The sequence below is a fragment of the Struthio camelus genome, chromosome 1 (assembly GCF_040807025.1).
Source record: "Struthio camelus isolate bStrCam1 chromosome 1, bStrCam1.hap1, whole genome shotgun sequence".
Lineage (NCBI taxonomy): Eukaryota > Metazoa > Chordata > Aves > Struthioniformes > Struthionidae > Struthio > Struthio camelus.
Window position 1 is genome coordinate 96896638 of NC_090942.1, and position 24783 is coordinate 96921420.

General features: G+C 40.8%; 1 protein-coding gene across 2 annotated transcripts; it reads left to right on the forward strand.

The window, feature by feature from the left end:
- Positions 1-107: 107 nt before the first annotated feature.
- Positions 108-23176, forward strand: CD200R1 (CD200 receptor 1). Of its 2 annotated transcripts, XM_068959437.1 has the most exons (7): positions 108-431; positions 5615-5711; positions 14742-15050; positions 15802-16050; positions 16874-16967; positions 17661-17712; positions 19024-23176. In XM_068959437.1, the coding sequence occupies exons 3-7, from the start codon at positions 14747-14749 to the stop codon at positions 19144-19146; spliced, it is 822 nt and encodes a 273-aa protein (XP_068815538.1). In that variant the 5' UTR covers positions 108-431; positions 5615-5711; positions 14742-14746; the 3' UTR covers positions 19147-23176. The 2 variants fall into 2 exon arrangements, with proteins under 2 accessions (XP_068815538.1, XP_009673474.1); XM_009675179.2 differs by lacking the exon at positions 5615-5711 and having other exon boundaries at positions 110-431.
- Positions 23177-24783: the final 1607 nt, after the last annotated feature.

Here is a 24783-nt window from a genome sequence, read left to right on the forward strand (position 1 = left end):
CTTCTACCCCATCTGAGCTCTGTTGTGGGGTTTATCTTCATTCATCAGCCTTGAGAGGAGAGCCAATGAACAGAAGGCGGAGTTGTTCAGTCTGTTTCCTCAGCGTTCGCCTAGGCTCTCAGCACAGGAAGCCTAGTGCTGCAAAAAGTCAGAAGGAGGAACCTCTCCAGCTTTGAGGAGCTAGTCAGTCAGGAGTGCACACAGCTAGAGTAGAGGAGAAGGGAGAAGGGGAGAGAAAACAGTGACACTGGCTTGTGAGGATGTACTAGCAGACAAGAAAAGCTCTCCATGACTACAGCTAGGTTTGCAGCGGGATGGATGGAGTGACGAAGCTGCCTGAGCCATGAAAGCAGGAGCTGACATGAAGATTGCTGGAAAGATTGTGTGCGTCTCTTTGCTGCTCATCATTACCAAGCTCATGGGAACAGTGGGTGAGTCTGACTGTTCTCTAGGATTGATCAGCTGTCAGGGTGGAAGAGAGGGAAATGTGCACTGATAGTTTCTTCCCGTAAGGGCTATGCATCAGGCTTGGCCTTTCTTTACTTACTGAAGATTATGGAGCATAATTAAAATATGCATCTCCACTCCTGCTTGGTCACAAGGCTGCCAGTCATTATCTCCATGACTCCATGTAGACAGTTACTTATTGACTCTTAATTAGGAATGTACCATTTGTCACAGATACAAGTATTTCTTACTCAGATCTCTAAATCCACATCATCTGAGAAACTAATCCATTTAACTTATTAAAAACATTCCTTGGAAGTGTCTATGAAGTTTTTGGCTAGGTGGTCTGTTCTAGGTTTCTACTGAAAGAGAGGTGGCAGATGCTACGAAATAGGGCAGGGATCTCTTATGTCCTTCTGAGGACTGGTTGGAGATCACTGGTGTGTTGGCAGCAGGGAACAGTTACTACAATTCCATTCTGAGGCTAATAGGAATGACTACCATCTAGAGTAGGCATGACTTTTGTAACAAAGACAGTGGCATTCCTAACCCTTTCTAACCCATCATTTAGTGTAGCTGACTTAGTTTTAATATTTCTAGTTATGGCAGTTAACGTCTCCTAGATCGTATTCATTTGCGTTTACAGAGCTTGTGTTCTTCCAGACACCACACACCTGTCCAGGGACTCTGTAACGTACTTAGGGATTTGAGCAGCAGTTGCAGAAACCTAAACTATCAGCATTAAGTATGGAGGGAGAAGGCAGGTAGGTTTGTGTGATCCATATTTAACTAGGGACATCTCCAAATAATATGGAATGTGCATGCATCCATTCCCATTATGGATGGATTGAATTAAGCTGCATGGACATGAGTTATTCCGCTTCACTTGGCCAGAGAAGTAGCAATGGCTCCTTGGTGACATTTTTAAGCGAAACAGATGTAGCCATTGTTGACAATGAGCGAACATTGGCCTATTGTGGATGATAAAGTAAGGGAGCCAAAATGGGTACCTCTGCCATCCATTGGAAAAGTTTGAAATACTTCACAAACATCATTAAACTCTGTTGGTAACCTTACAGTAGGCACACTGCCCCCATTCTGTAGGTAAAGAAACTCCCTCAGCAGAACACTGAGGAACATGCTCAAGGTCACACACACAGATTATAGCAGCATCAGACTTTGGAGTACAGCTGCTCAAAAAGTTAAGATGTATAAACAAGTCATGAAATTGCTGAAGAAAATGGGGTACACTATGGAGATATCCTATTTGCAATATTTCTTTTAAAAATGGACTTTGTTGGGGAAAAAAAATCCACTATCAGAAAGTTTTCTTTTTCAGCCAAAAAGTAATTGGACTTTAATTTCTTGGCGTCTTGATGAATCAATGATATTCCCTTTCAAAGCAGACAATTCTTACCACAAAAGTTGTTTATCTCTAACTTAATTTCATATTTGGCACCTCTCCCTCCCCCCCCCAAAAAAACCCCAAAGCAGCCCACATTTCTTGGGAAATTTTTAGCTAACACCGCTCCTAAACATGTTTCCTTCCAGTATTAGGGTGGCTGTTCTGAGCAAGGTGTAGTGACAAGGTTTTCTCCTCACAGGCTAAATGTGTCAAGCTGGTCCAGTATGTGTACTCTACCCAGAGAATTTTAATGTTTTAAGAAGCTCAGAAGGAACTGTACCCCTTCTAAAGACCTGAGCAAGCCACTGTGAATGTAATGAGGCCATGTGAAAAACTGTCCTGCATAACCAGGCTTTATCTGCGTTTTCCTTAATATTTCTGTTATTGTCTGTGTGGCTTAGTCAGTTTTAACAACAGTGGAAGAGGTAGCTCAGAAGCAAGGTCGAGGCCATTTCATGATTGTCATGTCTAGATCTGCTCCAGGTAGATGATACAGCATGGAAGCTGCTGGTGCACGGTCTGTACTAACAACCCTACTACCACAATCCTCATAGTTGCAGGAGTGGGAAAGACTCAGAATTAAAATCCTGTAGGTAAAACTTTAAAGACATTCCTAGTTTAACTAAGCAGATCAGACACCTCAGGTGGTTGTGTGCGCGTACTCTGAAGGACAGGGGATAAGGAAGCGCAAGACCTTCCATGAGGGGTTTGTTCAACAGATCTTTTTTTATGGAAGTAACATTCACAACACTGGACTGTATAAGCTCTCTATCTGGAGTACTGTCCTCTAACAATAGACAGGACCAAGTGCTTCAGGAGGAGCTGCAAGAAATCCATTTTTATTAGTAATGAGATATGATTTCTCTACGGTTAGTTCAGTTTTACTGGCAGTAACAAACTGAAATCAATGGCTCGGCATCTGCGTTGCAACTGGAGTGAGTGAAATGAACTCAAGAGAAGACTTACAGAACAACCTGGCTGTTGTGTTCATCCAGATATATAACTTTCTAGAATGCTACTACTTTCAGTTAACTTGTTTCCTTAATATAGTTTTAAATTCTCATTCACTAGTGAACTAATGTTTCATTGTCTTCTTACTTCCTCTGTCTTACTGTGTTGCAGTGCTCCTGTTTCTTTGTCTTCTATTCTAATTTACTCTGGAATCTTGCTCCTGATATAAAATTCATAGGCTAAAAAGCTATTCTAATAAACTTATATTTGTCTCCATTACATATTGCTCTATTGCTCCTCTGGATCTATGTGCTGAAATCATTCTGGCTTCTTTTACACTAAAAACACATGAATCCAAACAACTTGTTTTTCTTATCCAAATACTCAAAATAGAATACTGTGTTATTAAACTAAGCAAATTTTTTTCTAAGAAGACATCTAAATTGCCCTAATACAATCTTCAAAGCATGTCTTGTGACAGTTACATTAATATTTTACTTTGTTCTGGCCCAAACACAATGTTTGATGGTGTCTAGTTTCAAAACCTCAGAAACAGGGAAGTTTAGTTGCTCATTTTTGTATTTAGAGGTACAATCATTCATAAGAATGAAGTGTGGGGAATCTTCCTGTGTTGCCATACCTTGGTACGCAGTAAGAAAATGCTAGAAAAATGTACTACACTGAAGCTAATCACTAACCAAGGTATGGCTGTGGTTTTAATCATATAAAAGCGAGGTCATAGGTTTGTTTTCACAGCAGTCCCGGATCTGCTTGTTTCACAGTATGAATTAAAGGAGGGCATACAACACGCCATTTGCAGTTGATATTCTATTTTTGTTTAGAATACCAGGAAAATGTCACTTAAGCATAAGTAAACAGTATAACATTTGCTTATTCTTCTTCCCATAAGAAGAGAATAAAAAGTCGAGTTCAGCATGCAAAACAAAATATGAAACACTCTGTATCTGTTTCTATAGTGAGAAGTATCCAGAGAGCCCTTGCACTTTGTTACACAGTGTGCTACAGTGCTATTCTGAAAGAAACACTGCCCAGTCTTCTCTGGCATCCAGAGTCAACCCCTTTTCCTTTCATCCGTCTCAGCTCCCATTCTGCAAGGATGAAGATCTACTCACTTTGCACATTAAAGGTGCTATACCAAGTTTAAAATTTACAGGCAGAGTGGTATAAAATGCCACAGCTTGTTAACTTCAGTCATGGTTTATTATCTGTTGAGGACTTGGTCAAAGGTGTTCTGCAAGACTAGATAAGTCTAACACATAGTTCAAACACTGACCAATTCCTACATTAAATAAGTGTACACATCTTTTTTCTACCAAACCATGTTTGTACTGAGGCATAGCCCATTTACCTAAGAGTAGAAACACAGCCTCAGAAAGGACCCCTGAATCACTGAATCAAATCACCTTCTTTTGCAGACATTGTATCATGCAACAGTTTTCATGAATAATTTGAGTACCAGTGTGAAAGCACATTAACCTGATTGAAAAGCTGTTTTGGATCCTGATTGTGGCAAGTTTCTCTATTCTAATTTCCAGTTTCAATTTGTTTTACTTCCTATTTTTGTGTTATTACATTTTGAACCGCTGGATTTCAGCTCACATCTACCATTCCACTCATCAATGTCACCTAGTTCTTTTCGTGCATCATTTCCATTCTTTACACTAATGATGCTTTATACTTTCTGCCATCAACAAATTTCCTCACACACTCCTAATACTATGCCAGTGCCGTTATTAAAATCATAAAACAGAATTAGTATAAAAACTAAGTATAAACCTTACTTCCCTCCAATTGTCTCTCTCCAGCTTGACATTCCAGCTTGACCAGCTCTCCAGATTGACATTTATCATTTTCCAGAGGACACTGTATCAAAACTTCACTTCCAACCAGATGAGCTTTAGCATCCTTTCCTTTGCCTAGAAAACTGGCTATCTTGAATGACTGCTGGAAAGGATGCTTGTGAAAGCTAAAGAGAGTGAGGGGATCATGAGAAAATAAGAACAAGGAGCTGGTAACTGCAAAAGTATATTCAACCTTGAAAGGGAAGACTAAAAACTTGAGTTTATTATTAAGTTCTATCAGTGTGCTCAGCTTACTACAATACATAAAGTCACTCCCAGATCCATAAAGCTTGCAGTCTAAAAAAATTCCAGCCATGCTGCAGACACTTCATACTGGAAGAGCAGAGTTTACACACAAAATGTGTAATTTTCTGGGTGTGTTTTAAGGTTGCCCTTTGGGACAGCAGGAAAGAGCGTCACACTGTGCAAGTGACATAGTAATGGGGGCAGAAGAGAAACATGTTAAAAGGAGAACAAAATAAAAAGTTGGGTTTGAGGTAGAAGGGAGTTTTTGAAGAAAGGCAAAAAGACGAAATAGACTGAAATGGGAATAGAATGTTTTCAAAGAATAAGGAGGAAAATGGATAACAGAGCGTGAGCGGGAAGCTGACAATAAAGACATAAGCCTGTGCTGAGCTTACTGTGTCCTAAGCCGCCCTTTTGAAGATATGGCCACACTGAAGAAGCTGTGATTGCAGCTCCAAGAGACAGAATCACATGAGCTAAAGCCAGCTAGTTCAGATATTTCTAACAAGTTGTTTAGAGCAATCTAACTACTGAGCACTTACCGGGCAGGCAGAGCAGGTTTGCAGCCCGCACTTTTTTCTGTGCTGTCATGGCTATGTTTTCACACTAACCAAGCTATCGCATCTAAAATTCTGTCAGTTCTCTTGCAATCCCTACCCTAGTACAAAGCACTTCTATTTGTTTATCTTTCACTTTATTTTAGGCCAGCCTTCCTAAGTGTCAAAGGCACTCTGCGGCAGTAGAAGGGGAAAATAGATGCTGAGCTTAACCTGTTGTATATGGCCTCTTCTAAGTATCTGGTACGGCCTCTTTGATTATAACTTACTATGAGTCATATAATATATTCATTCCAAGATACAGTTAGTCATTTGTTTGTGGTATATCGTTGTTTCAGTTCATTATACTGCTAAGCTTACTATGTCATAATCTGCTGCGTGTGGGGGAGATGCAACAAAAAATGGGGTAGATTGTTACTGTAAGAAATAAAGACTTACTAGGATTATGTCCAAGAAAGTAAAGCAATCTCTTTAGAGTGCAAAAAAAACCTTTTTAAAAGCTCAATTTCTGAAGAAACGGCCATGCAACCTGAGTCATTTGGGGGCAAGAGAAAGGTCTGCTATGGGTTAAAACCTGCTGTAAAGAATACCAGACACTGGAAATCTTTCTTATTTGGAAAGAATCAAAAGCACTTGAAAGTCATTTAGCTGTCTCCGATTGTGCACTGATCCCCTGAAAATTTTAGTGGTTTCACAATCAAATTTTCCTATTTTTAAAATATTTCTCTCTCTTTTTACTGTGTAAAAGACTGAGAAACAGGAGAAATGACTAAGTAACTGACACTGCAAAGGAACTGGTGCAACTAGTTATCCCCAAGATAATGTCAAACACATAACATAAAAAAAGTGAAAAAGAGCAAAGTATTTCCCCCCAGTCTTTTTCTATTACAGTAATCTTAGCATGACAACGCTAGCCAATACATTTTCGAAACACACATATGAGCTTCTCAATTGACTGTGTTTTTTCCTGAGATTTTATTTTAAAATATAAAAATGGAATCCATCATGCATTGGGATGTATACTCAACGTACTGGAATAGAGCTCAAGTACCTCCTCAGACATGGCTTAAAATCTTCTTCAACAGCTGAGGGGAGACACTGAGAGATTACACAATATTATTTTGATTTTAGTTAGAGGAACTTCAGCTGAAGCTGAACTGAAAGCTTCCAACCGTATCCACCCATAATATCTGTCAAATGAGTCTCCAAAGTGAAATCTGCTCACTCTGGATTTGTGTCAATGACCTAAATAGGATAGTTCAGCTCTGAGCTGCATAGAACTCCCTGAACCTGACTTGCCCATTTTCTACATCGGTGTGGCAGTGTGCTCTCCCGGGCTCCCAGGCTCTGCTCCTTCTGACTAACAGAAAAAAATGACTGTTATCTCCCAGAATCCACTCATTTGTGAAGAATAAGACTGAAAATGAGAGGTTATTTACAATAAATGTATAGATGTATGATCCTTCATCTCATCTCTCTTGTGTGGAATGAAACAGTTAACAGTGCTGACATTATTTAATTATCGTCCTTCTGTTATCACTGCACTGAGATGAAATAGATAGCTCACACCTCTTCAGTTTTCTTGTTCTCCACAGACCCACAGAGGGTGAGGCCTTTGCTGCACTGGTTATTGCCTTCTCAGCAGCGGCAGGTTGTCAGCTCAGCTTAGCTATAGCATGGGATTTCACCTTTAGAGAAGTAACAGTGCAGTGTACTGGCTTGTTTCAGAGCCTTCATTCAACTAGGTAAGTGCTGACATGAACAGAGTATGTGCCCCGATGCTTTCGGTCATAAACCAATCACCTATCACAGCAATTGACTTTTAGCTGTTTTACAGTACCAAAGCACCCTTCCAGATAACAACAGTGCAGAGACAGGTCTGAATTAAAATGCCTGCAGCACTGAACTTTTCCTCCCTTTAACAGACAGTGGAATGGTTTTGTTTGTTTAGTTTGTCTAGGCAGCAGACACATGCCGTTTAGGGTCAAGGACATCCCTGGAGGGAAGGGGAGATGATGTCTTCCCCCAGAGCTGCTGAGCACATACCCCAAGAGTGCAGGCTGGGGCAGGCAGTAGAAGGAAGACAAAGAAAGCTGACTGGGAGACCCCTGCAAAGGGTTTGGTTAGAGCAGAACCACGAGTCATAGAAGTGATGGAAAAACGGGCCCAGAAGACATCACATGGAGCCTGTGCCTGAGAATTCACTGAAAGCTGGTGGACTAGAAAAGAGGACTGGAGGAAAGAACCTATTTTGCAAGGGCACAGAGGGCAGGGGAGAGGGCAGGGGAGATTTGTTCTCAGGCCTTTTTCTTTAATCAGTCTAGCCACCGGTTCTGAGCTCCCTAAAGAGCTATCACTTCATAACATATTGATTTATGTTCTAATAAAATATACTCTGAGAACCTAGAAGACTTTTGATGTGCCCACTAGAAAGAAAAGGTGTGGCATGTCCAACTTTAGCCATTGACCAATATGAGGTCCTATCAGCAGCTTCGAATTAAAGGAAACATTATGGCTGACAAGGAGATACAGGATAGGGATGAGGTTAATTTTCATTTAAAGAACTGTCTTTGTGCTGGTGGATCCCATAGCTGTTTGCAGATTCATTCCTGGGCATATATATGTTAGACTGTCTTTAAATGCAGCTAACTCTGAGGTAAAAAATGGCTAGTCTTGACATCTCATTAGACTACACTTCAATTTGAAATAGAGAGAAAGACAAATCCTCTTTCCATACGAAACTGTTAAGAAAAGGGCTAATACTATTCTTTTTGAGCTCCTTTTCAGAAGATTCTCAAGTATTACCCATGCCCAGTCCTATTTTGCTTGTGAGTCACAAGATTTTAGCTCACACAGTTCAAACTGAACTTGGTGCTATGCTCTGTGGTAAAAGGAAGCAGAGCTCACATTTTGCTTTCCTGAAAGGATGGCAGGTATGTTGGAATATCTCTGCACCATGTGATGACGTGAATGAGCATCTACAGAAATTAAAGCACAATAACTAGCTCCATGGCTGATAAGCAGGGCTAATGAGCAAAGGCCCAGACTACTACAAGCCTGGCTACACTGCTTTTGGAACTCAGTCTAGTAGCTCTCCACAGTACTCCGCTGTAATAATAAATGCTTCCATGGTTCCAGGCTACCTTGAACCGGGAGAGGATCAAAATAGGTGCAAGTTATATCTTGCTCCTTTACCATTTTCTCACTTTCTCTGTCTTCAACACAACAAGGGTTAGCCAGAGTTTTAGGGAGTTCTTGGGAAAATGTTAACAGGGTCATAATATAAGACTAAAGCTTTTACTAATAATATATTTCTGTTCTACAGAGATAAAAATATAGTCCCTGTTCCACTTTTAAGAGGGAAAGTCATTCAGAAATATGATTTAACTAAATTTCAATATCTCTGACACATGCATTCTTCTTCTGTAAGAGAGATCTAAAAGTCATGTTTCTAGCAGCATACATGAAAAAAGAAGCAAAGACAGGAAGAAAGTACCCAATTCATATGTACATTAATGCCACTTGCTTGCACTCTAGCAAGAAAAGGAGATACTAAAGTGAGAGCAGTTTATGTTTATTATACTTCTAGGTCCTCTCTGTAATGGCAGAAGAGTGTACATAAGGATAGGATCAACAAGAATCAGGCCCAGAATATTTTTACTGTTCATCTCCCAGCTGTGAAAAAAATCCCATCTCGATAAAAGTCTTCTAGTTAATAACAAGATCCAAGGGTATTCAGAATCGTTCTACAAATTTATTAACCTGTATTTGTACTTGTACATGATTCAGCAGATTTTAAGCTGCCTGATGCGGCTTACCATTTTCATTAGGGGAGAAGATGGAAGAAAGGCATAGCAGAAAGCACCACTTGCACTCCTCCTTTCTTCCCAGTCTTGAAACATGCAAGCCATGATTTGGGGGAATTTGTACATTGCAATAGGCTGCTTAGGAGCTGCAGAATTGAAAGATAAGTAAAATGATGCTGCCAATATATGTAAATGACAGTGTATACTGTCTAATGTACACAACATTGTTATTCCTGTGCAATTATCCAAAAAAACAAACCCCAATACACAGCCTGTTTGAATGCTTAGGTTTACTTAGTCATGTTTAAATGAGGTCAGCCATGGATGACATGACTCGGGGCTCCAAGGCACTTGGCTGGGTTAAACTGGGAGAGGAAGCACTTTGTTCTCCAATTTTCAGAGACGTTCACAGAACTCATATCCAGAAACCATTACAAGGCGAAAGAGTTCTTTCAGTTCCCCTTTGGTAAAATCATCTGAATTTAGAATATACACCTCACATTTTCTTGAAACACTATTTAGTAGTACTTGTCATTTAAAAACATTTCCAGCGCATTAATGTATCACAGAATACTGCTGGCAACTGAATTAAGAAAACAAATATTTGTGGGGCCAGTGGGTATTTTGTGCATCAGCAAATGGTGTTAACAGATAGCACTCTTCATCCTCAGCACTGCCTGGAAACATTAATCAATGAATCCTGGCAGGGCTGAGCAGCAGGAAGGTAAGTATTATTTTCTTAATTTAACAAAAAAGGTAAGTAGGTGGCTTTAGTGAAATACTACTCCCACCTATTTTTCCTCTTCTCCCCAGAACACAACTTGTGACTCTGATTTGCAAGTCATACAGCTTGAGTAACTAATACATTATAGTATCTCACTGTGTACTGTAGTGTGGGGTAATATTGCAGCTACATCTCCTATCGATATGCAGGAGCTAGGACTAGATGTGGAAAAATCTTCACCTAAAGGATACTTGATCCTCAAAGTGAAAAGGCAAAAACCTCTAAGGGAATCTGTAAGTAGTAAAAATGCCGTGAAGTGTGTTCATTTTGCAAGTTATAAATCACTTCCAAATAACACAGTTAAAAAGAAGGAAAAGTGGTTGTGCTGGAACGGTTTATTCACTTGCATTCCACAAGATAATGAGATTTCAGACTACATCATTAAGATAAAACCAACTGTAGTTTTCCTGAACAGACTAATAGTAATGATTTGACTAATAACTTGAAGTTGGTGCTCATTAAGACTTTTTCTTAAACACTCTTTCAAAAATGTTCAGAAACTGATTTTCATGTTGTGCCCATGGAGGTCACAGAATTCCAGTTACAGGTAGGGAGATAGAGAAACACAGCAAGGTCAGGTCTGGTACCTCTGAGGAAGATTTTTGAGAAAGGCTCGATTAGTTGTTCAAAAGTTATGCCTCCTAATCCTTCCCCTGTTCCAACTGAACTTTCAATTTCTTCTTTAATTTCTCTGCTTGAAGGGTTTGGATTTTTTAAAGCATTTTTGGAATAAATAAAAAAAAATCAGTTGTCAGCAACAAATCACGTTGGTTAATTTTTGTTTTCTGTTCAGATTAATGCATGGTTTGAAAGCGGTACTCTGATTTTCTCCTTACACACAGCTGTCTCAGACTGCCACTGAAACCGTTACCTTGCCTGATCAAAGAGCAACTCAAGGTTCTACCAGAGACACAGAGCGCCCAGAGATCAGTGGTTTATAATCTCAGAGTCTAATGGTCACTCATTAAAAGAGAAAAAGAGTAAGGGGGTAGAATGGAGGCTGACCTGGACTACAACTGTGGGTATTAATTCTATTAATTCATTAATTATGCCCCTAAAAGATTCTGAAAAAGAAAGGTTATTTATCTGTGAGAGGTCTTCTTCAGAACTGGTTGCTTGTACATATAGATACATTGTGGGTTTTTCGGTTGTTTGCTTTTTGCTTCAGCCATACTCAAAGGGCACGTTAAGTCTCACCTGCTGCTCACACTGCTTTACAACCAGTGCCTCAGGCCCTTGTTTTTCTCAACCTGAAAACTGCCTCACAGAGGAAGGAGGGTGAGCTGTGCATGTAAGTGTAGGCAACACTAATGTACATATAAGCAACTCATTTTAAAGAAGAACAGTTACAAGTAACCTTTCTTTCATCTCTGAGTGTTTACTCACATGTACATTTACCGTGAGTGGCACCAGGCAGATCACATCCTTAAAGAAAAGCTCCCAATGTGACGAGTTGAATCAAATCAAAAGAACCTGCTCTCCCAAAGGTGGCATCGTGTTGAGAGGCTTCACAGCAGTGAAGGTCAAGGAAACAGCTAAAGGAGTTGCATGTGAAAGCACAGCAGATCTCAGGAAGGTAGAAGTCCCATGGACATGCCTAGATGGTCACTTTGTAACAAGTTCTCACATAGTCAGCTATCCAGTTAGAATGCCTTGGGGTTAGAAACTTGACCCCACGGATGTATCAGTTGAAGACAGGTGAGGGATCTTGAGGCTGATCAATGTAAAGAGAGCAAGCATGACTGGTATTCAACATGTGGCAAATGATTCAGCCCTGAAAACCTGTGGGAAAAGAAAATCCAGGTAGATTTGTTCCCTGACTCAGATGAAATTCAGAGACCCTTAAGCAAAAATTTGAAGGAAGTCCGGAGGGTGTAACTTGTCATGAAAAAATACAGTACACAGGCAGGTCATAATAGTGGACTGGCTCTCAACCCTCCACTGGCCAATGTGGTAACTTCCAGGAGGGACATGAGGACTAGGCCCAGGCTTTTCCAACAGATATCTAGCTTCTTAGAGTCCATAGTTCCCAGATCAAGAGAAGACAGAGAAAGTGAGCATTGTGCATGACTCCATGCAAGAGTCACCCTTTAAAGCCAAAAAGAAGAGTCAGTGTCATAGGAGGAAAAACAAAAAATAAGGAGAACGTGCTTCCAAGCAAAGGCAAGACAGAATTAAAGAACAAGACATACTATTAGAGAGTTAACACAGGTGACGTATTAACTGAATAAAGTTTCTCTGCAATCAGCTTCACAAAGAGGAGGAATAGGAACATGGGCCTATTTTACACCTTCATAGCCGCATGCATGGCACACAGATGGGTAGGATTTACATACGTGTCCTGTGGGGACCACTACAGTAAAAAAGCTCTCCAAGTACAGTCATAGTGTGAGTGCATATGTGCATAAAGATTCAGAAAAATGGAAAGACACACTGCCACCATAAGGCAAATACCTTTCCTCCTGCACAAAGCTCCACCATTCTTACTTGTGCTGTGGTCATACCTGAGAGACATAGACATGGCTTTTGCCCACAGCGCTGGATTTTGTGCAAAGGCAGAACTAAAATTTTTCCAGTTCCTTGGAAGTAACAGTTCCGGAGAAGAGTCAATTATGACGCGGCCAAATGCAAAAGTCAAATTTCAACTATTTCAACCCATAGTCAGTAACAGCCCCGGAGAGTCCAGACACAATTCGACAAGGGGTGTGGAAAGGAGTCACTGGTGAGGGGTGCATATAAATTCAGCCGTCCAATGAATCACCCTGCGTGCACTGCTAGTTTTAGCGTGCAGTAAAAACTTGTTCCACACAGTCTGTGGCAATGCTGACCCTTGCCAACTTGTCTGTTTCTCAGGCTGTTCCCTCCCATCCCTAGCAAATTGTGCCCCCTGATAGGAGAAAAACAAGCCTTTTTAAATTTTTTTAATGGCCCAAGCAGTAAAATTTGCTGAAAAAAAGAACACTGAGTATGTGGAGGTCTATCTCTTCTCCTACATCACAAAGCTTCATCCTACACCACCTACAGCTGGAAAGGCTGATATGGTGCAGAACAAGGGTATTACGCAGATCACTAGAAGATACATAAAAGCAAGCAGAGTTTAATCCAAAGAATTAGTGCTGCTCTTCTTCTCCAGTGGAGGTAAGTCCTCATATGAGCTCTAAATCAGCAGAACCCTCATTTCTGTGCTTAATTTTAGGAATGTGAAGAGTCCGAATGAAGTTCTATATTTTTTTGTCAATAAAGACAAACAGTGCTGTGAAAGCACAGCTGGATCTTGGCCATCGTGAAGATCCTGAATCCTGGTCTTTACACACAGATATACGCCGTATGTTGAGAGCAGGGAATGCAGCTTCAAAGAGCAAGCTACAGGACCTCATCCCCCCTAGGTTCAGACAATTAATTTGCTTTTCAAGAAGATACCTGCACTGCTCTCTGGGATGAACTCATCTTCTCCCAGTCAGGGGAGACTAAGCAGATATAACCCCCTTCCTCCCCCTGAAAAGCATCACTACTACTACCCACCTTCCCTGAGGATTTGCCTACCCTGGCACTTTTCAGGTCATCCTGTAATGCTGCATACCTGTGGAGCAACTCCTTTTAAGATGGCGCTATTATACAATAACCACTGACTCCCATGCACTCTGCTCTGGGCAAGGTAGAAAATACGTGCCTCTCCTAGTGAAGCTGATGATCACAGAAAAGCTATTGTTGGTGCTGACGCAAAAGTAAGAGGAAGGAAAATCCCGGGTTTAATGCAGCCTAAACACTGTACAACTCATTGGGGACTGAGACCAAGTTTGCTTTGACTGCCATAATGCATACCATATATCCACAAAACTCATTATAGGTACTCAGCCATATTAGAACAACCGCTTGGATCAGTGTTGCATTTCTATGATGGTTCCATGATGGGGCAGATGATGTGCCAGTAGGCATGAGAATTTTAAGGTAATCCCAAAACAATCAAAAGTCACACACCTAGAAGCCTAATAAGAAGGAAAAGATAATACATTCAGCTAAGAAAGAGGGTAGGCGTGCTTACTCTACTTCCCTTGATGCAAGAAGTTATCTTAAGAAAATGGAAAATCTCCTTCTATGGTATTGCAAGATGAGATTAGTTTGCTTCCCTGATATCTTGTCAGAAGAGTGGAAACTGAAGACCTCCTGAGGAATGATTGTCAGCAGACAATCTGACCCCGGTGAAGGAGCAGAGACAAGTAGGTTTCAAATCTAGAAATGGGGCAACTGTACATATAGAGTTTGACAGCTGCGTAGGGCTCACGAAAAGCAGGAAACTACTGTCTGCATAGTTTCAACAAATGTTTTAGCAGTAAGAAACTCATCGGAGGATTTGCCAACATAAACACATCATTCAGCTGCTAGCCTGCTTTAGCCAAAGTGCAGGAGCAGGGTGCTTCCCCATTACCTGTCTGATACACTAAGATGAGCTCTAGTGGGGCATTAACTGTTTTGAGAGGGTGGGTTGTGATAGCCCATTGGCTTTATTATCCATCACTCTAACACTGGCTTACAGACATCTTTTGGGTTGGCAGAGACAGGGCCTCACTCGGGAGCGTAACGGTGCAGACGTTTCCCTGTGAAGCACAGACCGGAACTCCAAGGCTATGAGTGATGTCCCCAGGCACCTTTTCATACATCTTTCTTTTCGTGTGTCTCCTCCAGGGAACATGAGAGTGTCAGCAGCTGTGGGTGACACCTTTGGGCTGACCTGCCCTCAAAAACGGGATGTAATTATGGTAACCTGGAAAATAAACCCCCAGACTGGAGGCCACTGCACCTTGGGATACAGGGCTGATCTGAACCAGACAAACAGAACAAACTGCACTGAGAACATGAACTGGAAATCTAGGCCAGATCATGACACTACCCTTCAGATACGGCCAGTGCAAAGGGCCAGTGAGGGAAACTACACCTGCGAGATGGCCGCGAGGGAAGGGAATTTCCACCTGACCCACCACCTGACTGTGCTAGGTAAGGAACTCCTTCCCCATTTTGCAGCTCTCCAGATGACCATGTCCAAGCCTCCTCTCTCTCCTCAAGCACAGGAAGAAGCGTGCAGTAAGAAGAGCATTGCTGCCGGGACAAGTTGTAATGCATTTCATTCCTCGTACCTCCGTTTCTCTCCTCTCCTGATTTACCAAAACGCTTTTCCCTTCTGCTGACCCCTTTCCCACTGTACAGTTAGAAATGACGGGTAGGAAGAAACTTCCAGCGTACTGAAGAAGGATTCCGCATACCCATCTGGTTATCTTGTAAAGTCATTTATTAAGATGCTGCTGCTTTAAGATAACTGCAATGTGTCAGAGTAACAGTTCCAGCTACTGTGATGTTCTCCCAACCCTGGATGGTATTGCCCAGATGCTAAGAACGGCCCCATTTCCTCCTGCGCTGGCGTTCAAATCCATTTTAAGCCACGCGTACTTAGGGCAAAAGTCTAATTCAGCCCCCTATTTTGCATCATTCCCTACATCCGTGTCCAGGGATACCTTCTCGAATGGTACGTGGCTGTGGCAACTTGCCCGAGTCTGGGACGGTTGCCCAAGATGAAAAAAGATGCATGATCTTTGTCTCTGTGACTTTGGCACATGTCGCTGTGACCAAAGGGCACCTCCCACCTTATTCTCCTCTTCTCACTGTGTTCATTTCGGGAGAAGAATAAGAACACCCTACCACTACTGCAGCAAACTAACTCCATGCGTCTCCCCTTCCCAATGCTCCACAGTCCCCCCCGAGCTGACCGTGTACTGTGACAGCCGTGGGAACCCCGTGTGCAAGGCAGTGGCAGGGAAGCCGGCTGCTCGGATCCGGTGGGTCCCAGAGAGCAACTCCAGCCCTGAGGAAGAAGACCATGGTGACGGGACAGTGACTGTTCTCAGCACATTCACGGGAAATGGCACCAATCTGAATAGTACAACCTGCTTTGTGTCCCACCCAGCTATGATCCACAACCAGTCCATAGCCTGCCTCTCAGGTAAGCTTCCCTCTGTGCGTTTTGTGTTCAAAATCCCAGCAAGCCTGTTTGCGCACTCTTGTCCCTCCCTTCTAAGGAGGGAAATCTCTAAAAGCTATAGAAACGTTCAGTGAAGTCCTACATAGACAAGAGTACCATCCCCAACTGCCTTTGTGCAGAATTATCACCAGCTTGTTAGTGTTCCAGACACTATTTCCAAACGGCTTCTTCCCTAAGAAATATGTCTGTAGGTAAGTCTGGTAGTATTCCTTTGGCAATTGGAAAGCCTTTGGAAGCTGAGTGACAGCAGTCATGCTCTTACTGTTAAACTATGCAGCTGGAAGCAGAACATCAACAACATTTGCTGAGATGCAAAGGAAAGGTCTCCTCCTCAGCCTGTGGAAAAGAGAGAAGAAACAACTCTTGTTTGGCCAGCAGAAACAAATAAATCACTTCAGCCTGAGTTGTGAACGTATGATAACTGAAGTGTGTGACATTTGCTTTCTGGTTTCTGCCTTTCTTTCTCCTTTTTGCTTTGGAGAACTATACATGAATTACAGTACTGAGATATGCTGAGTCCTTGAGGGGAGCTAGAATATGGCCCAGAGGATAACGGATGTGAGAGTCCACTGTGGGATTTTGGAGCTCAGCTTTTGTCTCTGACACAGACTCTATTTGTGTTTCTCAGACAAGTTCCATTACTTTCCCTTCTGCCAAATGGGACTATATTTATTTCACAGACAGGCTGAAAATTTATGTGCTAAAGCAGCTTTAATCTCATACAGACAGAACAAAGAAACTGATCACTGAAAAGACCTAACTGAGACTGACTCTTTCTTTTTAGAAAACTTTATCCCGTATATCTCCATCATTCCTGGTTTCCTGAGCATTGTCATCTTCATCGCTCTCATTTATTATTTTAAGCTCCATGGTGACAGGTATGTATGACAGAGTGCTAAGGAAAGCTTGTCCCGAGCTGTGAGAAATCTTAAAGTACTGATTGTTATCACATCATGTATCTTGAAATCATCCGATTCTGTCTCTCTGTGCTGCTATGCGTAACTGAATTAACCGGATCAAGTATTTCTGCTTTACACTGCAGTCACTGTGTATTGCACCTACCATCACTGAATAATGCATCTGACTGAGATGGGCAGGGGTTGGCAGGGGGTTCTCACTGCATTGCTTCCAACACTGAAGGAGAGCTCTTCATTCTGACAGGAAACTAGCAGAGCAAAGCTTTTCTTCAGATACCGCATTCCCTGCAGCCCCTACTCCAAAACCACTTTTTTTCCCATCCTCCTCCTTCAGAGGAGAAGAATTAGTTCAGTACAGTTTCACTGCGGGAAAATTTTACATACTTCCAGGGGACTTTGTTTTTAGTCTTCTGCTTCCACTGTGTGCTTAAGCTTCCAGGAACACCAGAAGAGATCTCTCAACAGAGTTAGGGTGCCAGAATTTCAGGATCAAAACTCAAGGAGAGAAAGACACGAGGATACTTTTTAGCTTTATTCTTGATGATCAAAAAGAGAAATAGTTCATGACCTTGTGATCAGCAAAGGTCAAAAGCCACTCTAGCCCAGTCTAGTATTGAGGGAGGAATTTGTTACAGTTTGTTTTCTTTTTCACAGACTGTGCTACAAAAGGAAATCTCCTGAGACTGCTCCTACACATTCCTTACAGGTAAGGAGAGTGATACAGCTTAGATCATCACCAAACCAGGGATCTTCTAGTAGTCCTGAAAACATGGTCAGTAAAGGCAAACCACTAGATTTTTACTGCCTGCTTTTTGCAGCTGCTGCTGTGTCTTATATGTTTATCCTTAGCAATACCTCAGGGGAAAACAGAGCCTATCATCACCATAATTTAGAATTGGAGCAAACATTAGAAGCATATTGCAAGAGGAAAGACTCAGCAACTACCACCCTTTAACTTTGTAAGGAGCAAGTCCCACCATATCTCCCTGGTCATGTCTGATACACTGACCACAACTGCTATACAAGCGGTCTTCGGGGAGGGTGGCAATATCATGGGTTGGGGAATGTTAAGAAAGCTATTAGTATATGAAAGAATCTCACAAAAAGTAAACAAAGACGTCAATCTATCTATTCAGAATGATAATGTGTAATCTTTTAAAGTCCACTTTCTCTCTTGTATGATCAATCCACGATTAACAAGCGAACCATACTCAAGTCAAACATTTTATAAAACAATGGCAGGAATGCTAAGCTGCAAGTTAGGAGACAGTCTTGAATGCCCTACACTATTACAGGTCTCCTGTGTGGCTGAGTAATTCACTCATCAGCTCTGTGTCTCTCTTCTCTGCTACCAACTATAAATAAAGCTAATTTCTTGCAAGCAAGTTGTGAGACAATTACCTTGTAGGACATCTATAGGGTCAATATCTGTGTATCTGCAGTAGATACTAGACTCAAATTCTGTCACCAGCTTAAAAAGGTGCTTCAGTTTTGATTTCTGAAATAAGTTAGTCAATTCTAGCTATTCTTGCCCCTTCTCTTCTGCTGTCCTATCTCCCTATTGTTGCTAACAGATGCAGTTGCAGTACTGTAAAATGATTGTTTCTTGCTGGTACATCACAAAACTTTCATTAGTATGACTGTAGATCGAGGTTGTAGTCTGACAGAGGAATCTAACATGGTCAGAACCCTAGCATGTTATTTGATCTTTCTAGAGAATGAGATCCTAATACAAAAATTTGCAGACCAAAATAAACAAGGGAGAAGGGGAGGAGGGAGAAGAGGAAAAGGAAGCAGGTGAATTAATACTTCAGTTTTACTCAACAAGTCTTTGGCAAAAACAGCAATACAGGTTCTCTGGCAGAAAAAGCAATATAGGATTTTTCTTGAGTGCAAAAGGAATAAACACAGGAGTGTTATTTCTCGGTTACACTGTTCAGTTCACATGAAGGGTTTGCAGAGTCTTGCCAAACTAAAATACTCATTGCACTCACAGTTTTTGGTTTTGTTTTGCTAGGATGACACCATGGAGGTGGAACCTTATACTACTTATGTGCAGAAAGAAAATGTAATTTACAACTCAGTGTCTGACCTGACAGTGGAGCAGAACCTTCCACGAGGACCACTACCAGTAACATGAATGATTCAACAACACTGGAAAGCAGGGGAGTCATTTTATAAAAGACTGGCCACAGAAGAATCTTCTCAGAGGATTTCTTCAGATTTTGGGGCTACATAGACCACTAGATCTCTTTAAATACCGATGCTTGCTGATGAGTCTAACTAATTCTTTCTTTTTTTTCTTGTTTTGCACCACTTAAAGTGGTGCTGGGAAAATCTGACTGACCTCATGCCATAGTTTTTCCTGGAAAAAAAAAAAAAGCTCCTGTGACCAGTCTTCCCTTTGGCGTTTTTACCTCAGGAATACTAGTTTTGTCAGTCACTTCTAGGCATTACTTTGATACACTTGACACTATACTGCACATATTTGGGAGACGTGAGGAGTGTTAAGTCTGAGCCAAAATGAAACACCCTCCAAACAACATCCACTTTGTTCTAATTTATAAGTTACTAACATAATGGCTCTGAGTATTAATCATCACAGAATAGCTCAACTGGCGGAAGTTATCAGTAGGGAAGACTTTCAATCCTGTTTTTGAAAATGGAAACAAGCGATGAATTTACGATGTCACCCACTAGAAAAGGGACTTCACTGGCATGTTGAATTAACCTGCTAGGTTCATATTCAGTATTTCCACTAAAAGTCTTCATTCCATATTTCACATTATTCTTACGATTACTTTTCCTTAAGATACTCCAAAGGAGGGATATTACTGTCTGTTTTGGAGCATTGGCATTAGTATACTGTATGATAATTATGTTAATCAAATCCAGTAAGCTATTTCTAACAGAAACTAACACCAAATATTTCACAAAAAGAAACAAGTTCAAATATATCCTCTATAACTGTGCAATAATATACAAAAGGGATAAAATGCATGCTAATTCTAGTCATATTTATTTTGACTACTGCAACTGAAGATATTTTCATTCATATGTCTAGCTCTTTTCTTGACTCTTAATATAGTATTCTAAATATACGCGCAAGTTCACTTTGTTGTGTACAAAATACCTTATATATCTCAATGTGTCTCCTCAATGTGACTTCTTCTCACCTTTCCAAAATGTCTTTTGGGTATAGATTCAAATTCAATGAATTTGAATTTCATTCAAATGAATGAAATTGTCCTCAGTATACTAAAGGTTCTTAAACTTTTTGGGCTGATTACTTAGTAGCTAAAGCGTGACCTGGCTCTCCAGTAAGAATAGAGATACATTTGTATATCTCTGTTTACTACCTTTTATTTCAGTATTTTAAAAGACTGATAGAGTACTTGGTCTGATGGTAGGATCATAACAACTAGATTTTTCCTTTAGACAGTAGAAATGTCTTTGCCACACATTCCTCCAGCTCTTTTTGAGATAGCCCCTGAGGGCCACGATCCAGTGCTTAGAAAACACACTTCTAAATTTAATACAGTTCTTAAATGTATTACTCAACCAAACCAATACAAATAGTTATGTATCTCACTCTACCAACTATGAAATAGCCACTTCTGTCCAGGTGATCGCTGCATGCAAGCATTGCTTTTCTCTATTTCCTCATGTCATTTGGAACAGAAGAGATCAAAGCTGAAAATTGTATTTAAAGCACTGAATATCAATCAATGACAGACAGGAAGTTTTAAAGGAACCTCAGTCTTCCAGTGACTTACCAAGGGATAGAGCCAACCAAATCAGTTATGATCCCCTGCAATTACCTACGCTAAATAGCTAGAATACAGTCCAGTGATCTTTCCTCCCACTCTAAAACCAGAGAGCTTAATCACTTATTAGATTCTTTTCTGTGCAAATCGAAAGTCATTTATGTTCTTTAGTGTCCATAGAATGGGGTTCATCATATGAGATGTCAGCTCTTGAAGGCAGATCCTTGCCGGTTCGTACGTAATATAACAAATGTATAGAAGTACAGCACATGCTAACTGCAGCCTTTTATGGTCCTCCACAAGCCTATTATACTTGTACGAGTATGATCCAGACCTGGACTTTGATGTTGCTAACTGGTCGCTTGTTTCCTTTGTCCTCTACTTTGTTCCACAGTTAGGCCTGCCATCAGGCACTCTGAGGCAAGGAATCATGCAGGCTGTTGATGATGGCTTGCGTGTCTTTTGACCTGGAGCCCAAAGCAGCTAAGTGGCTAGATGTCAAGGCAGTCAGCACAGCAACTACTCCTGCCCTTTCATGTAGACAGGAAGGCCACTGTTTCTGTGCCTAAGTGATTTGCATAGTCAAGGATTTAGCCAGATCCTCTGCAGTTAAGTTGCAGATCATTTGTCCATACTTTGTAACTGTGATAAATGTGTACCAGTTAAGTGTCTTATGTGCACACACATGCACAAATGTTCTTTGTTCCTAAGAGCAGAGAAGGTCTGGAGCAGAGGTTCCCTCTCTGCACTCCTCTTTCTCCATCAGAGTACTTGCAGCTATTTCTCTCTGCAACATGCTGCTACTGTGCAGCAGCCATCCTCCACGCAAAAGTGCTGTGTTCACTGTTTCCTAGCGGTCAGGCAAGCCAGCTCGCTAAACTCCCCAGCATGTTGCAGAGTCACAGGAAGAAAGGCAGCAGTTTCTCAGCTGCTCCCATAAACAAATGTTTTAGTTTTGACCACATTTATCAATGCTATCTCTTGCTGTATCACTTACTTTTGCTTAATTTCTATCTCCTGCCTTTGCTGCTCTATTTTATGTTTACCCATACAGTTCACTCTTTTGACAGTTTACAGCTGCCATTCCTATTCTAATCAGGCAGCTAATAATCATGATTATTTTATGACTACAGAGCCCCAGACACTGAGCTCACATGCATAGCAAGCCAGCAAATTCTGTGTTGTTGCACATCCAACAACACCAGCAACACAGAACAGCCAGCCACTGAGGTGCAGCCGGCCTCTTCATATTGAGGGCCTGTGCTTTAAGATGGCACTGGCAGTACTGCAAAATGGATGCCCTGCAAGTCCTGAGATTGAACGCAGCTTCTGTGCATACACCACTTGTTTGGCCTCTCCAACCAGGAATTATTTCCTGGGAACAGTCAAGCCCTTCACCACCTCTTATAGCAATATTAAACTTTGTTAAAATACAACTTTTAGCACATCATTGCATCATCACTTATTTACTTCACACAGCTTTCCTAACAATAGAATCTATTAAACAGTGTTGTTTCTGATATTACTCCATTTCTGGATCCCAGTGGGTTTCAGGACCCAGTCACCTAGTCACCTAGTCACCCAGTCACCCAATCACCTAGTCATATTTGTAGCTTATTACTCACAGTTTAGTTTGTAAACCTGCTATCCCTGGTAGATTTCCTTGTTCACTGTGTGACTGCTCTGTAGTTCTGCTCAGCTTACTTCCAGTTATGAATTAAAATGATTTCTGCATCTTCTGTTTTCATCATGCTGCCAACAGAAATATAAGTTTTGATGTTAGAGCTGGGCAGTTTTCATATGAACATTGGCATAGCCACCTCCTTCTAGATACAGCAGTGACTTCATTACAGAAATTTAAAGAACGAGTGTATAAGCAAAGGAATGTCAAAGAAATAACTTTCAGAAAATATTTATTGAAAACAAATTTAAAAATTCTAAAACTTTTGTAAGCAGAATAAGAACTGACTCTAAGAGTCATATTTTACTGGCAGAGAAGTGAATGCAATGAATTTAGTCATAACTAGAAAGAAAGCTCCAAAAATACATTTTCACAGAAACAAGCTATGCAGTCACACCACGACCAATTCACAGAAAGTACTGAGCAAAGAATTTTCAATACTGAATATATTTAAGAAAGGCTTTCATGGCTTAACCTGTTCTCCCTTGCATTCACTATTGAGAAATCATCTCTCTCTGATAGATCAAGGGTGCCAGCTACCTTTGACCACATGTTAAGTTTTAAAATAATTACTCTTATGTTTTTTCTCATTTACGTCTCAGATGAGGCGGTCCTTTGTTAGAAAACCACAGAAACACTCAGGAGGGTACATCACTATTTTTAATCAGTGTTTTTGTTAAACTTCTGTGGCAATACCTGTTTAATAAAAATGATATTGTTTAGGCTGTTGGTATACTGAAATTACTGCTCATTTCACACGCCATATTACCTTGCCATTCCCTTATGGTCCCCATTATCTGCTTCTGTTAGCATCGCCTCTTGACATGCACTTAAGACTGCAGGCCATCTTTAGGGTCCGAGTTGGCAAGCACCTTGTGTAAGGGGATCTTAATCCACAACTGGGACTTCAACACACTGTGAAAATACAAATTAAGACACAGAATCTGAAAACTGAGCAAGATGTGAAGTTTGTTAAGCAAATATTATGCCTTATATTACCCAATGTGCTCCAGGAGAGATCTTGCTTGCATAAAAGCTTCCTCACTGATTACTAGACATAAATTTCTCCATATGAAAAACAACAAAAAAAGAAAATTTACACTTGCTTCTGTCCACCGTGAATTCTGTTTGGAAGCTGGATCATTTCATAGATACTGGATACTGGTGCTAATGCTAAACAGCAGTATTCCAGTCTGTGTTGTCAAACCCATACCACTGTACTTTGCTCTAACAGATTTCCTCCTTGTAAGAATATATTCTTATTACATTGTGTACCAGCTAGGCTTTTTACATATTTACTCTCTTAGCTCCCATCATTATTGTCTAGGTGTTAGTATTAGCTTTAGTGATCAGTCAACTGTAAAACATCAATATATTGACAAGCCCATTGTGAGCAGATGCACATAGGCAACTTTCTTGTGACAGTGCCAATATCCTTGCTGCAGGGTAGCTTTTAAAGAAAGACGGCTGAACACCCAGATCTGGGGATCTGAGGCTGTGCTCATTTGAGGTACATGTAATTTCCTCATATTTACCAGCAGGTTTACTACAGTGTATCAAAGTCAGTGAACAGCAGGAGCCCTACACCCTCTAGATTGAAGGCTCTTTTCCCTTATAACCTGTGCTTGCTCAGCTGAAACCACTGGCATCGTGCTGTTGCTGTAACAAAGCTTGACCCTCTAGGATGAGTTACGGTGGAGTATTGCTATTATTCTTAAGGGGGAATCTAAAATTAAAGCTGACTTGTAAAAATGATTGTAGCAGAGTATCTAGCAAAATAAGTTGTCGCCCTATTTTAGCTTCAGTTATCTTGATCTTCAGCCTTCCACAACAGCTTAGTAAGGCTGAAGCTGGTATGTCACTGGTAAAATGTGGGAGAGACAGGGAAGAGGGAGTTCACAGCCTTGCTGTACAAAGTTATAAATTTGTTTCTTCTCGATCAAAGATTCTTGGGTTTTTCCTTTCATCTCAAAGGCATTCAGATTTCTTTCTTTTGGTAATTTCAGTTGATATATCCTGAGAATAAAAAAACATTCTAGTTACATCCAAATAAAAATGGTTATTTGGGAATATAAGTTAAGACCTATTATGACCACTAGATGACGGTTTCACCTCACACTAAGAAAAACTTTGCCACATGAGAAGCATTAGTTCTCCACATACTTTCCCATTGGATTTGGTATTTTAATAACTCTTTTTTAAAGTGTGGGCCTTCATTTGTACAGGGATTTCTCACAAAAAAAAACATTTCCTTGTGCATTACAGTGTTGAGCAATAGTGGTATATAAAGCAATATTAAGGAAAACCAACAAAAATAATATGATAAGCA

Excerpts from the sequence above, each read along its gene's own strand:
- CD200R1 (XM_009675179.2), top strand. The coding sequence starts at position 344 with ATGAAAGCAGGAGCTGACATGAAGATTGCTGGAAAGATTGTGTGCGTC. Across the intron at positions 432-14,741 it reads CAAGCTCATGGGAACAGTGG|GGAACATGAGAGTGTCAGCA; the intron begins GTGAGTCTGACT and ends TGTCTCCTCCAG. Across the intron at positions 15,051-15,801 it reads CCACCACCTGACTGTGCTAG|TCCCCCCCGAGCTGACCGTG; the intron begins GTAAGGAACTCC and ends AATGCTCCACAG.